Genomic DNA, 15,337 nt, shown 5'->3' on the forward strand with positions numbered 1-15,337 from the left:
CACCCAACATGGGTCTGCAATCAGCAGAGTCACCCATGGACAGCACCCAACATGGGTCTGCAATCAGCAGATTCACCCATGGACAGCACCCAACATGGGTCTGCAATCAGCAGAGTCACCCATGGGCAGCACCCAACATGGGTCTGCAATCAGCAGATTCACCCATGGACAGCACCCAACATGGGTCTGCAATCAGCAGAGTCACCCATGGACAGCACCCAACATGGGTCTGCGATCAGCAGAGTCACCCATGGACAGCACCCAACATGGGTCTGCAATCAGCAGAGTCACCCATGGACAGCACCCAACATGGGTCTGCAATCAGCAGAGTCACCCATGGACAGCACCCAACATGGGTCTGCGATCAGCAGAGTCACCCATGGACAGCACCCAACATGGGTCTGCGATCAGCAGAGTCACCCATGGACAGCACCCAACATGTCTTCAATTTAATATAATAGTCACATACTAAATTCCAAACAACCTAAATCGCTTAAAACAATTAACTTGCGCGTAATGATGCACCAAGCAAAACTGCATTGCAGACTGGATACAGTACCTTCAGAAAATATTCACACATCTTGACTTTTTCCACATTTTGTTTTGTTACTACCTGAAATTAACCTTTTGCGACGAGCAATCCCGGATCCGGGATCGTAATCATAGCCTCAAACGAATTAGCATAACGCAGCGGACATAAATACCCCTAGAAACTTTTCCTATTCAGGAAAATCGCAAATGAAATGAAATAAATATATTCAAACACAAGCTTAGCCTTTTGTTAAACTGTCATCTCAGATTTTCAAAATATGCGTTACAGCCAACACTAGACAAGCATTTGTGTAAGTTTATCATGGCATAATGCTATGCTAGGCTCTGCTGGCAGCAGGCAACATTTTCACGAAAATAAGAAAAGCAACCAAATTAAATCATTTACCTTTGAAGAACTTCAGATGCTTTCACTCAGGAGACTCCCAGTTAGATAGCAAATGTTCCTTTTTTCCAAAAATATTATTTTTGTAGGTGAAATAGCTCCCGTTTCTTCATCATGCTTGGCTGAGAAATCGACCGGAAAATGCTACAACTATAACGCCGAGCTTTTTTCAAAATTTTCTCCATAATATCGACATAATCACTGCCAAAGGTGATTCTGTGTTGACTGAGGGATATAAGTATTATGTAAATGAGATATTGCTGTATTTTATTTTCAATACATTTGCACAAAAAAATGTAAACTTGTTTTCACTTTTTCATTATGTGGTATTGTGTGTAGATGGGTGAGATTTTTATTTAATTTAATCCATTTTGAATTCAGGCTGTAACACAACTAAATGTGGAGTAAGTCAAGGGATATGAATACTTTCTGAAGGCACTGTTTATCAGTCATAAAACTTTTTTCTAAACTACTCAGCATGGTCTCATAGACGAGATAACATAATAACATAATAAAAGTAAATCCTGGATACTGAAATTAGCATGATATCTTCTTATGGCTTGGGGGCAGTATTTCATTATCTGGATGAGAAGCGTGCCCAAAGTAAACTGCATGTTTCTCAGGCCCAGAAGTATATGCATATAATTGGTAGATTTGGATAGAAAACACTCTAAAGTTTCCAAAACTGTTAAAAATAATGTCTGTGAGTATAACAGAACTGATATACCAGGCAAAACCTGAGGAAAATCCATCCAGGAAGTGGGATTTTTTTTATGTGGGTATTTTCAATTGAAAGGCTATTAGAGTATCTAATGGGTTATGACCTTAATTGCAGTTCCTATGGCTTCCACTAGATGTCAACAGTCTTTAGACATTTTTTCCGGCTTGTTTTCTGAAAAATGAAGAAGAATGAGACCTTTCTGTCAGTGGACTGTAGAATCATGCAGTGCTGGTTTGCGCGCGTGACCAAGTGCGCGCCCTTCGTTGTTTTTTTGTCTGGTTTAAATATGATCAATTATTTAGACAATTGACAACCTGAGGATTAATTATTAACATTGTTTGACATGTTTCAACGAACTTTACCAGTACTACTAGGATGTATTCGTCTGCATGTTTTGACTGCCTTTGAGCCAGTGGATTACTGAACGCCCCAACAAAACAGAGTTTTTGGGATATAAAGAGGGACTTTATTGAACAAAACTGACATTTATTGTGTAGCTGGGACTCTTGTGACTGCTACCATATGAAGATCTTCAAAGGTAAGTGATTAATTTTATCGCTGTTTCTGACTTTTGTAATTCCTTTACTTGGTTGTAAATTGCTTGTATGCTTTTGTAAGTGGGGCGCTGTCCTCAGATAATCGCATGGTATGCTTTCGCGGTAAAGCCTTTTTGAAATCTGACAAAGCGGCTGGATTAACAAGAAGTTATTTTTTAAGACGATGTATAGCACTTGTATTTTTTATGAATATTTATTATGACTATTTTTGTATTTTGAATTTGGCGCTCTGCATTTTCACCGGATGTTGTCAAGGTGGGTCGCTAGCGGAACGCCTGCGCCAGAGAGGATATACTATTTTTGGTAAGGTTACATATGACAGAAGGTTACTTAAGGCATAAGTAAAAGGAGGCAGGCTGGTCGGGGTGGGTGCTCATATAACATGATTGTCTAGCAACCGCTTGGTCGGGGTGGGTGCTCATATAACATGATTGTCTAGCAACCGCTTGATCGGGATGGGTGCTCATATAACATGATTGTCTAGCAACCTCTTGGTCGGGGTGGGTGCTCATATAACATGATTGTCTAGCAACCGCTTGGTCGGGATGGGTGCTCATATAACATGATTGTCTAGCAACCGCTTGGTCGGGGTGGGTGGGCATATAAACTGAGGGAAACAGATTTACTTTTACTATGTTACTGCTATGTTACTGCTATTTACGGAGGCCCTCCGCACTGCTAAAGCTAACTCTCTCTCCTCTGCTCTCATCCTTCTAGACCTATCGGCTGCCTTCGATACTGTGAACCATCAGATCCTCCTCTTCACCCTCTCCGAGTTGGGCATCTCCGGCGCGGCCCACGCTTGGATTGCGTCCTACCTGACAGGTCGCTCCTACCAGGTGGCGTGGCGAGAATCTGTCTCCTCACCACGCGCTCTCACCACTGGCGTCCCCCAGGGCTCTGTTCTAGGCCCTCTCCTATTCTCGCTATACACCAAGTCACTTGGCTCTGTCATAACCTCACATGGTCTCTCCTATCATTGCTATGCAGACGACACACAATTAATCTTCTCCTTTCCCCCTTCTGATGACCAGGTGGCGAATCGCATCTCTGCATGTCTGGCAGACATATCAGTGTGGATGACGGATCACCACCTCAAGCTGAACCTCGGCAAGACGGAGCTGCTCTTCCTCCCGGGGAAGGACTGCCCGTTCCATGATCTCGCCATCACGGTTGACAACTCCATTGTGTCCTCCTCCCAGAGCGCTAAGAACCTTGGCGTGATCCTGGACAACACCCTGTCGTTCTCAACTAACATCAAGGCGGTGGCCCGTTCTTGTAGGTTCATGCTCTACAACATCCGCAGAGTACGACCCTGCCTCACACAGGAAGCGGCGCAGGTCCTAATCCAGGCACTTGTCATCTCCCGTCTGGATTACTGCAACTCGCTGTTGGCTGGGCTCCCTGCCTGTGCCATTAAACCCCTACAACTCATCCAGAACGCTGCAGCCCGTCTGGTGTTCAACCTTCCCAAGTTCTCTCACGTCACCCCGCTCCTCCGCTCTCTCCACTGGCTTCCAGTTGAAGCTCGCATCCGCTACAAGACCATGGTGCTTGCCTACGGAGCTGTGAGGGGAACGGCACCTCAGTACCTCCAGGCTCTGATCAGGCCCTACACCCAAACAAGGGCACTGCGTTCATCCACCTCTGGCCTGCTCGCCTCCCTACCACTGAGGAAGTACAGTTCCCGCGCAGCCCAGTCAAAACTGTTCGCTGCTCTGGCCCCCCAATGGTGGAACAAACTCCCTCACGACGCCAGGACAGCGGAGTCAATCACCACCTTCCGGAGACACCTGAAACCCCACCTCTTTCAGGAATACCTAGGATAGGATAAAGTAATCCTTCTCACCCCCTCCCCCCTTAAAAGATTTAGATGCACTATTGTAAAGTGGCTGTTCCACTGGATGTCTTAAGGTGAACGCACCAATTTGTAAGTCGCTCTGGATAAGAGCGTCTGCTAAATGACTTAAATGTAATGTAAATGTATTTACTATGTCTGCCCCTGGGTCCAGTTTGACGTACTAGGGCAGAGGCTTTACATGTATTGGAATTAAAACGTGACAAGTTTTATAACCCACTACTTTTTTGCCTGCTTTGGTTTTTATTCATGCAATTTGGCAAAGTCCACTGTTGAAATGGGTTGAAATCGCACTGAGTGAGCATAGAGCGTCATCCCCGCAGTGTCGTCCCCGACCAGCAGTGTCGGCAGGTGCAGTAAGTTTCAGCCCAGATCAGATGAGGGCAAGCAACGTGAGGACAAGCAACGGAGGAACAGCTCATATAGTCAATTTACAGTCGTAGCCGACAGGCAGACCTCTCTAAGGTTTTTCTTCTTTTGATATTTGTTGTAATCTTATTTGTTTATTTTACTTCATGAGATTACAGCTGGATGCGCTCACATCGGACAATTTAACTTAAATTGAGCTGCTTTCGTGTGTCCCTTTCACAGCACGCAGCAAAGGGAAAGTGTGCAGACACATGCCACAGTCCTAGCTAGGCTACTAACATGTTGCAGTCTGGTTTGGGTTTTTAAAGCAATGACAATGAATAACCAAAAAACAAAACCTGCAAGAAAACACCATGCAAAAGAGAAACATGGAGGCATATTTTAGCAACATTTTGAGCAGTAACCCAAGCTGGCTACTCAACTACAATATAATGTTGCATTCTAACAATGTGGAATAGTAGATTGCTTATCCTTCTGCATCTTGCCTGCCAATGCATGCTTGTCCAAACCCACGTTTTGACAACTTGTCTGTGATCCATGCAGTGCAAAAAAATGTAAAACATGTTTTAAGTTTAAATGTTAAAACAAACCTATAGCTATGTTTTTGTTATTTGTTGTTAAATACTTTCTGATTAGGGTCGCAGCATATTATGCACATCTGCAAGCATAGCAGCCAAGGCTGGACAAATATTATTTATAAGAGATAAAATAGCATGCCAAATAGCATGTTTTAATATGTTAGAATGCTATATACAGCATTCTCTGTATATAAGTGGACATTGTAAAGAGCCATATTTTTTCTAATAAAACAATGGCCAGTTTGGGTTGCAGTTGCACGTTTTTTTGTGAAAACAAATAGGTTATGTCTGGCCCGCAAATTAGTTTTGTTTTTTATATAGGTCCCTTGCACTGATTGAGTTTGACACCCCTGGGCTAGCTGATCCACATAGCAAGCTAAAAACACTGCTGGGAGGATGTCATGTCATTGGAGGAGTGGGTGAGTGACCAACAACCCCCCTTCATATCGTTTCTCAGTGTCTACAGCTAGAGATGCAGGTGTCATTTGGTTAGCTGGCAAGAAATGTGATTCGCTTTGCTAGCTAGCTATCTATGCTGAACTTTAACGATTGTTATCTACATTTAGCATATCTCTTAGTTGTCAGTCAAATGTATTTGGCATTGATCAAATGGGTGGGCAGGCAGACAAGTTCCCATTCAGTTGTCAAAACGTGGGTTTGGACAAGCATGCATTGGCAGGCAAGATGCAGAAGGACAAGCAATCTACTATTCCCCATTGTTTCACTGCAATGCTGATGAGCAACTAGCTTCAAAAGCTTGAGAGGGTTTATCCAATGTTCCCTTGTTAGATTTTAGCTTATCTTGCTCTGGCTAGCATTAGTTGTTGATCATGTTGTTGTAGATGTGCAAAGGCAACTGAGGGAGAGATACCTTTTTATGGTTGTTTGATCAATAGGACTGTGAAGTTCCCAAATGTAAGAGGACTCCCGTGGTATGTACATATTTGCAGAAATCCATTCAGGTGTATTTTGTGGCTTTTGGCCAATGCGTTGTAATGCTCTAAAGTCGAACTGTTGCTTCTGCCTGTAAACACACAGTCCATTCCAAAGTGAATGACGGCAGGCCTGTGTGGCAAATGGCTTATTTGATTGGCTATTAGCTCTGATTGGCTATGGCATACCGGTCTGCATAGACACCAGTCCTGGACAAGACACATGTTTTTATTAGGTTTTATTTGCTGCAGTGTCTATTAATTGTCCAAACAGAATTTTCACAAATGTCATTCCCAAACATTCTACAAATGTATGAAAATTTGAAAATGACCATATCTAAGTGCTCGCTTATCAGAAAATAAAAACAAGGTGTCATATTCTTACTGGAGGTGTATATGAACCGATTTTAATACGATGTCATGTTACTAAAACACTATCAGTTCCACTTTAAGTGCCATTGAACAGGGTATGGTAGTAGGTGCCAGGCACACCAGTTTGTATCAAAAAACTGAAATGTTGCTGGGTTTTTCACACTCAACAGTTTACTGTGTGTATCACAAATGGTCCACCACGCAAAGGACATCCAGCCAAAACGACACAACAGTGGGAAGCATTGGAGTCAACATGGACCAGCATCCCCGTGGAACGCTTTCGACACCTTGTAGAGTCCATGACCCGACGAATTGGAAGTTCTTAATGTTTTCTACTCTCAGTATATGTGGATAGGATTTCAAAGAAACTTCTTCAGGGATTTTTCCAGTGTGGCTTGCGCCTGAGACCGTTGCTGTCCACTTTCCTGTGGTGCTGAACTTCCAAATGAGTCGCTGTCTGTTTCAATGTTGCTGAATCTCCAAATTACCTATCACTCCATTGTTTAAGGTGTAAAATATGTATGTAAAATGTAAAATACTTTAAAACAGGTATAGTTTCAAATCATGTTTAACATTGTAGGTAATGTTGTTCTCGAATAATATAGCTAATGGCTGAAAGACTATGTCATATACCATACATTTCTCAGCCTAAATCTTTCATATTAGTCTCTCATGTCCACTGTTCTTTTATTTTCTTAATTAATCTATCTTCATTGTATATTTGTCGAGAAATGTATGTATATATATATATATATATATTTCTTTTTTAAATCTTTCTCACTTTTTATTATTTTATTTATGTACAGTATGTAAAGCACTTTGAAGTGCCATTTTCTTTGTTAAGAAATGTGCTTTGCAAATAAAGTTTGATTTGATAAATCAACTCTAATCAAGTGCTATTTGCATGTGACGGCATAGGATTGCATTGTTCATATTATTGTTGGTGGCCTATTCTTAGATGGCATGCACGTATTACCTACCGATTGCGACTTTAAATATCTGTAGAGGACAGCCTGTGGATGTTTATGTGGCTTTGTATATATTCTATGCTGCAAAAGATAATGAAGGATGCAATCTCATCCCCATGAAAGCAGATGAGGAAGTTGAATATTGTGTGCATATTGTGGTGAGAAACCTACTGTATATACAAAAGTGAACGTACAGGACAGGAAAATTGCATAAAGCAGGGGTGTCAAACTCATTCCACTGAGGGCCGAGTGTCTGCAGGTTTTTGTTTTTTCCTTTAAATCAAGACGTAGACAAGCAGGTGAGGGGAGTTCCTTAGTGACCTTAATTCATTAATCAAGTACAAGGGTGGAGCGAAAACCCGCAGACACTCAGCCGTCCGTGGAATGAGTTTGCCATGTCATAAAGGAACAAGAGACCATATTTTGTATTTCAGTACGACATTTATTGAGCAAATGCTGCTGGGAAATCATTCATGATGAGTAAAGACATGGGATTGCAAACTGTAGCACCTCATGTATGTTCGGTATTTAAATTCAAGTCCATCCTATGCATACAATAATGTATGTGTGCGCATTTACAGATTTATTTTCAATTGCACTCGTAAACATAATAGACACTGATACAAAGCATGTTTAAGGCTAGGAGTTTCTTCAAGGTTATTTATGCGTTAATTGCTTTGGGTTCTGTATGTTCATGATCATGAGTTCATTGCACCATCGTCATTCTCTTTCTTCACTGTATTGTATTGTAGTCGATTGTATTTTTTTTTGGCTCAATTGGTATCGTCACATAATAAGTAAGCTTACTTCTGAAGTGGACCCTCCCACCTGGGCCCCCCAAAAAACTTAATTTGAATGAAGATACATTTCTATCACTCTCCCATCCATCCATACATACATACATGTTAGAGAGGGGACTCCCTCCCTGAGCTAGCATGCAGACGCCCCCACCCGTGAGCCCTCCTGTGAACTGCAGATAGAAAGAAAGAGAATTAATCATCTGTCCCATTCCCAAATTTTCCTAACCACATCTGCAGAAAAGCTAATTTATAGCTTCACTCAACATGCATTTTAGAAATTTTAGCTTAGTCACATCATATGGCTTCTCTCTTTGCTTTTCTGTATGTTTGAGAGTGGTTATCTTTATTACATCGCTCTAGCTGTATGATTGCTTGTCGTCGTGTCCTCCTCCCTGACCCTCCTGGGAGGATTGGTTGGAGCGCAGTCACTCGGTTTCGGTCACCACCTTGACGGACTTGGAAGAGTGTTTCTCCAACGTCTTGCTGGACACCATCTTCTCCTGAATCATATCCTCAGTCTCCTTCACAGTCTCGGTGACAGTGACTGATTTAATGACATGCTTGGCTCCATCCTCTCCAGTGGTGATGGTCTCCACCGTTTTGGTGATGACCACCTTCTGGCTGGGGTCATCTTTCTGGTTGGGGTCATCTTTCTGGTTGGGGTCATCTTTGGTGGGGCTCTCGTCCACTCCATTTGAGATCACATCCGTCTCCTCTTTCTTCCCATCGTCCTTTTTGTCCTCTGGGGCACCCTTCTCCACTTCTCCGCTCAAAGCTGCATCTTTCTTTTCTACCTTCTCTTCCTCTGAATCACCCTTTTTGTCTACTTTCTCTTCTGCAGCCTTGGGGCCTCTGACTTGGGAGCTTCTGGTTTGGGAGCCTCTTCCTTAGGGGACTCTGCTTTAGGGGATCCCAATTTGGGGGATTCAGATTTGGGGGACCCTGCAGGTTTGGGGGATTCAGATTTGGGGGAACCAGCAGGTTTGGGGGATTCAGATTTGGGGGATCCTGCAGGTTTGGGGGTTTCAGATTTGGGGGAGCCAGGTTTTGGGGATTCAGATTTAGGGGAACCAGCTTTGGGGGATTCATGTTTGGGGGATCCAGCTTTTGGTGACTCAGACTTAGGGGACCCAGCCTTAGGGGATTCAGCTTTCAGGGAGTCTGGCTTGGAGACCTTTGGGGCCTCAGATTTCTGGGCCTCAGCTTTTGGGACCTCACTCTTGGGGGCATCTGTTTTGGGAGACTCTGTCTTGGCTACATCTGCCTCATCTGTTTTGTCATCTTTCTCATCCTTTCCTTTCTTATCTTTCTCATCCGTATCATCTCCATCTTTGGATCCTTTGTCACTACTTGCAACTTCCTCTTTATCACCACCCTCCTCTTCTCCCTCTCCATCTGCTGTCTCTTCTTCTCCTCCACTTCCTTCCTTCTCTCCAGCCTTCTCTTTGTCAGGAGAGACCTTTGATTCTGGGGCTGTCTCCTCTCCCTCTTCCCTTCCTTCTCCCTCATCACCACCTTCTGCATCATCTCCCTTCTCACTCTCACCCTTTCCTTCTTTCTCACCCTCTTCCTCTTTTTCTCCCTCCTCAGCACCCTCTCCTCCATCTTCTTCTTCATCGCCACCGTTTTTGTCCTCCTCTTCCTCCTCAGCAGGGGCGCTGGAGCTCACTTGGGATTCAGTGGAGGCTACAACCTCTTCTGAGTCACCCTCTCCCTCTTCTCCATGTCCCACTGCTTCTTCTCCTTCCTCTTCTCCCTTATCCTCTCCTTCCTCTTCTCTGTCATCTGTTGCCTCTGCCTCCAGTGCGGCAGACAGCTCCTGGGCAATCTCTTCCAGGGCCTCGTCCATTTCAGACTTTTCATCCTCCACCCTGGTCTCCTCAATGATCTCCTCTACAAACTTGTGCTGGACCTTCAGTTTGGGAGGCCCAGACTTGGACTTCTTAGAGGAGGTGACAGCTTGGCGGTAAGGGAAAGTGCTAAAGTGGGTCTCCTCACCTTCTAGGAGTTTCCTGCAAAAACAATAGAAAATTAGATATAGTATAGTGTAGGCCTAATATAAAAGTTAGGGTTGATATATACTGAATGCATCATGAATGCATCATGCAACAATTTCAAAGATTTTACAGTTCATATAAGGAAATCAGTCAATTTAAATAAATGAATTATGCTCTAATCTATGGATTTCACTTGACTGGGCAGGGGTGCAGCCATCGGTGGGTCTGGGAGGGCAAAGGCCCACACGCTTGGCAGCTGGGCCCACCCACAAAAGGGCTTTATTACAGACAGAAATACTCTTCAGCACCACCAAACCACCCCACCACCCCTCAGATGATCACGCAGATGAAGAAATTGGATGTGGAGGTCCTGGGCTGGCGTGGTTACACGTGGTCTGCGGTTGTAAGGCCGTTTCGACGTACTGCCAAATTCTCTAAAGCGACGTTGGAGGCAGCTTATGATAGAGAAATGAACATATCTGGCATCAGCTCTGGTGGACATTCCTGCAGTCATCATACCATTTGCATGCTCCCTCAAACCTTGAGACATCTGTGGCATTGTGTTTTGTGATAAAACTGCACCTTTTCAAGTGGCCTTCTATTGTCACCAGCACAAGGTGCACCTATTTAATGATCATGCTGTTTATTCAGCTTCTTGATATGCCACACCTGTCAGGTGGATGGATTATGTTGGCAAAGGAGAAATACTCACTAACAAATGTAAACAAATGTAAACAAATGTAAACAAATGTATCTACAACATTTTTGAGAAATAAGCTTTTTGTTCATGTGGAACATTTCTGGGATTTTTTGTTTCAGCTCATGAAACATGGGACCAACACTTTAAATGTTGCCTTTATATATATATATATACTTTTTTTTTACACATTTTTTTTTTTACACATGATGAAACACAATCTTTTTGTTCCTTAATGAGTACAATTTTAGTTTCCTCCTGTTTTTAAAAAAAATATTTGTTTTAATCAATGATAGGCCTAATTAGAACACTACCGTCGCACTGTACCTGTATGCAGCAATCTCGATGTCAAGAGCCATCTTGACATTGAGCAGGTCCTGGTACTCGCGCAGATGACGCGCCATCTCCCACTTCGTGCCCTTGAGCTCATTATCCAGCTGGTGGATGGTCTCCTGCAGAAAACAAGACCAAGAGACATCAGCTGGTTAGGAGCTGTTATTACCTAGGCCTGTGTGGAACTTTGAAAAAATACTTGGTTATCTATTTTTGGTGCAGGGAGGATATGTCTCCAAAAGGACAGAACCCTCTGGAAGAAATATGAAAACTGGAAAAAAATATATATATACAATTTCGTATTTTGTTCCTAGTAATTAGGCTTTATCACAAGCACATTTAAACGTGTGTAAATTTACAACACATTAAAGCACTTTGAGATTTCATTACACTGTCGTTGCAATAACAATTGAAAGTGTGAAGTCACCCTGTCTCCTTGTAAAAGGGCAAATCAATTGATATGTTGGAGACCGTTCTGCGCAAAAGGTTAGGCTATTATTGTTCTGTGAAATAATTTATTCTGACGCAGTGTACACTGTTTCAAGGGCAGCCTCTTCACACTTGTTCAACAGTCCTCCTCGAAATCTGTGTGGGGTGAGGCAAGGACACAGCCAATGAACGCATCGACCCGCGTCTCTGACTCGGCAAAAATAAAACGTTTGCTGCATTATGTCTCCCCTTAATTAAGAACCCTATAATGTCCTGACTTTCACCAATTGTCGCAGCGTATAAGTAGCCTAATGCTTCCACAAGGATGGGCGATGTAAAAGCTGTGCCCATAAGATGTCAGCATTGTGCCATTTATCTTAAAGCAAATGCGCAGACACCACCATTGCGCAGAGCTTATATACCTAGATAAAACACATCTATCTATATTAACACAATATATAATATAATATGTATATGTTTCATTCTCAAAGTAGGGAACTCTCCTTATAGGTAGACCTATATTAAAAATAAGAATTAAAAACCTCAAAGGAATCGTGATAATATCCTCACACGACTCTGGCACAATTTGATAGCCTATATGATAAACGAAACACATCTGATAATATTATTTAGCCAACTCTCTCCACTACATTGCTTCTTTACTTACACAGAATACAACTTTATAGAACACTTCACCATTAAGCCTGTGGCTGTGAGTTTCTGGATGGAAACAATGCCAACAGCGGGTCTCATCATACCTGCAGGCTGGACAGGTCGTTGTTGTGTCGGTCCTCGATGTCATTCAGCTGCCTTTCCAGTGACTCCCTGGTTCCCCGGACCGATTCTAATTCCACGGTCTTGGACTGGAGCTGGCGGCGGTAGTCTGCAATCTCATCACGGGCGGACTTTATTGCATCTTTGTTTTGTTCCGCAGCATCAGTGAGCTTGGAATAGCGGCACATGAACCAGTCCTCCACCTGCTGCAGGTTCTGGTTGGAGTGGCCCTCGAGCTGGGTGCGGATCTCCCGGAGCGCCTCGGTGATGTCCGTCTTCTGGAAGTCTTTCCTCTCCATGGTCACCTGAGACGCCTGCACCTGGGCGAACAGCTCGCTCACCTCTTCCTCGTGGTTGTTACGGATAAAGGCAATCTCATCCTGCAGTGACTGGACTTTCTTCTCCAACTCCGACTTCACTAACTCAGAGTCGTTCATATCTTTTTTGAGCGCCCGGATGATGCCTTCCGTCTCATCCCTGATGCGAGCTTCCTCGTCGAAGCGGTCCCTAATTCTCTGGATGTCCTCCTCGATGTGGTCTGTGTCGAGCTGGATCTGCGCCTTATCGTGGTGGATCTGCTCCAGCATGGAGCGCAGCTCCTGGAGCTCCTGGTCGTATAAATCGCCTAGCTGGGACTGCGACACCTGTTTCTGCCGCAGCGCCTGGATCTCCTCCTCAATCTGGCTGTTCTGCTGCTCCAGATAGTGCACCTTATCGATGTAACCGGCGAAGCGGTCGTTTAACCCCTGGAGCTGCTCTTTCTCATTGGAACGCTTGTAGTCTCCGTTAGTTTGACTGAAATCAACGCTGTCGGCGGAGCTGAGGAGTGTGGAGCTGTACGCTCTGGCTACAGGCATATTGACGCTCCTCTTGTAGGGCTTGTTAGGGCTTGACCGGGACCAGGACTGAGAGCGGAACCCGCTGGAGGGGGTGCCGGAGGAGCGGCCGTAGCTTGTCCTACTATCCATGCTTCTCCTGAATGGACTCCCTACGGTGTCCACCGGGTGGTAACTCATCCGGCCAGACAAGGGGGTGCGTGTGCAAATGGAAGGGAAGGTGTGCGAGGTGGAGTAGTGGGGTGGGTGCGTGTGTGTGTGTGCAGGTGCGGGGTGGATGGCGCTCACAGCATTCTTAGCCTCACCGGCTGTCCTTTATATACGGCACAATCTCTAAAAAGGCAAGTGGGAGCTGTTTTTACTGGCTCGTTGATCTAAGGGGGAGGGCCATGTCTCAACCAACCCCTCAGACCTTTCAAGAAACACCACGTGGAAGTGTGAGGGTTCGTGGGTGGCGGGGGGGGGGGGGGGGGGGATTATCATTAGGATGATTCTGGAATCATTCATTCGAAACCATGCAGATGCTGAGTCATTCATTAGGATAGCCTATGCGTTCAGGTATTTATCAGTTGTCGCTTGTCACCGAGTGAATATATAACTTTCTCGCAATATTGAACATTGGTGTGAGAAAGGAAATTATACATACATCTCTGCATTTGCTCATTCGAACAACCAATGTGCAGCATTTCTATGCATGGAGATGTGACTTATGGAGGAGTTCAATGTTTCCCATGTTAATTCTTATGTTCCCTATTGTTAGTCAGCAAAAAAGGTTACACCAGAAATGATCAATTTACCAATGTAATTCAGAACGAGACCAATATCAGCACCTTGGAAAGAGACAGTCCGCCAGACGCTAGTCATTCGTTTAGCGCTAGCAGCACCATGGGCAGCGACTTAAAGCAGCAAAACACAATTCCCGTATTTATAAGACGGGAAAAAGTGTTCATACATTTTCTTTCAACTCGAAAGTATTGTAGAATGGTCGATCCTTAAATTAATTTAATGAGTATTTCATCTTTGCCAACGAACATGTATAAAGCCGACCCTAAATTGTTAGTATTGATGTTATGTGTTTGTGCTAAATCTTCAATATAGGTGATCGATTACTTCTTGACATCAAATCTCCCGATGCCAGAGGGATTACCATCAGTGACATACCGATGACGTATTAACTGAGACCACCATAAGGGCATACGGGTTCAATCAACAAGGCTACATCATGCATGAATCATCTGTGAGCACTTGCTAGTTTCAGGAAATTATGAAGCATGAAGTTCACCTTGGACAAATTTGCTCTCTTGCGCTCTTTTTGAGACATCTCTAATCAAACCATTTCTGTAGTGATGAAAATGCATCCAGATTGTACACTGTAAAAATCGAAAGTCTCAAAACACCATGATTGCGTAATGAAACCATGAAAAGTAGTGTGCCTAAACTGAGATCTGGTGTTTGGAGGGTGTTTGACTGTAAACGCAATGTAAGTGTTTTAATAGACAGCATGTGTTTTAAAACAGAAATCAAGTCCTCTGTAACACTCACAGTGGTACTTCAACCTGAATATTGGTGTTTTAAAGAGAGTGTTGTGAAAACACTTTTTGGCGTTTCAGTGTGTCAAAACACAAAAACTGTTTCTCATACAATCAATGGTTTAGAAATGCAAATGGTTTATAGCCTAAATACTTGATTGATGGTAAGGGCCTATAGATAATATTTTTTTGTGGAATTCCATTTTTATTTGTTCAATGCTTTATTTAGACAGATTAGAAACGGGGTAAAATGGTGCATTTCAATGGCATTTTACCAGCAGCTCAACCAGGTAGCCACACTGTAAGAAATGATTCTGGGGTGAATGTAAATTGACCAAAAAACAAAAAAAACCAACATACACTTAATAAAAAGGAATTCAAGTCTTGCAGTGCCCTTGGCTAGTGGTAACACATCCGGCTTAGACATGTCACCTCTCTCCCCACCGAAGACCGGGGTTAAATTCCCTGCTCCAACCCTTCCATCTGTTTCTCCCACCTATCTGTATCCCCACTGTCTTTTCAGAACTGTCTCAATAAAGTGTCAAAATTAACCCAAAATATATATTTTTTAAATGTACGCAAGTCCTTTCTTTCATTGATTTGTTCATTTCATTTTACGTAAATTAATTTTTGAAAAAATCCAACCTAATATG

At 43.4% G+C, this 15,337-nt stretch overlaps 1 protein-coding gene across 1 annotated transcript; it reads right to left on the reverse strand.

The window, feature by feature from the left end:
* Positions 1-7,710: 7,710 nt before the first annotated feature.
* nefma (neurofilament medium chain a) lies at positions 7,711-13,457 on the reverse strand. Its single transcript, XM_029620357.2, is given in 4 exon segments — positions 7,711-8,936; positions 8,939-10,101; positions 11,111-11,235; positions 12,304-13,457. Coding segments are annotated over 4 exon segments (2,742 nt in total). The 5' UTR covers positions 13,336-13,457; the 3' UTR covers positions 7,711-8,514.
* Positions 13,458-15,337: the final 1,880 nt, after the last annotated feature.

This window comes from Oncorhynchus nerka, linkage group LG19 (assembly GCF_034236695.1).
Source record: "Oncorhynchus nerka isolate Pitt River linkage group LG19, Oner_Uvic_2.0, whole genome shotgun sequence".
Taxonomy (NCBI): Eukaryota; Metazoa; Chordata; class Actinopteri; order Salmoniformes; family Salmonidae; genus Oncorhynchus; species Oncorhynchus nerka.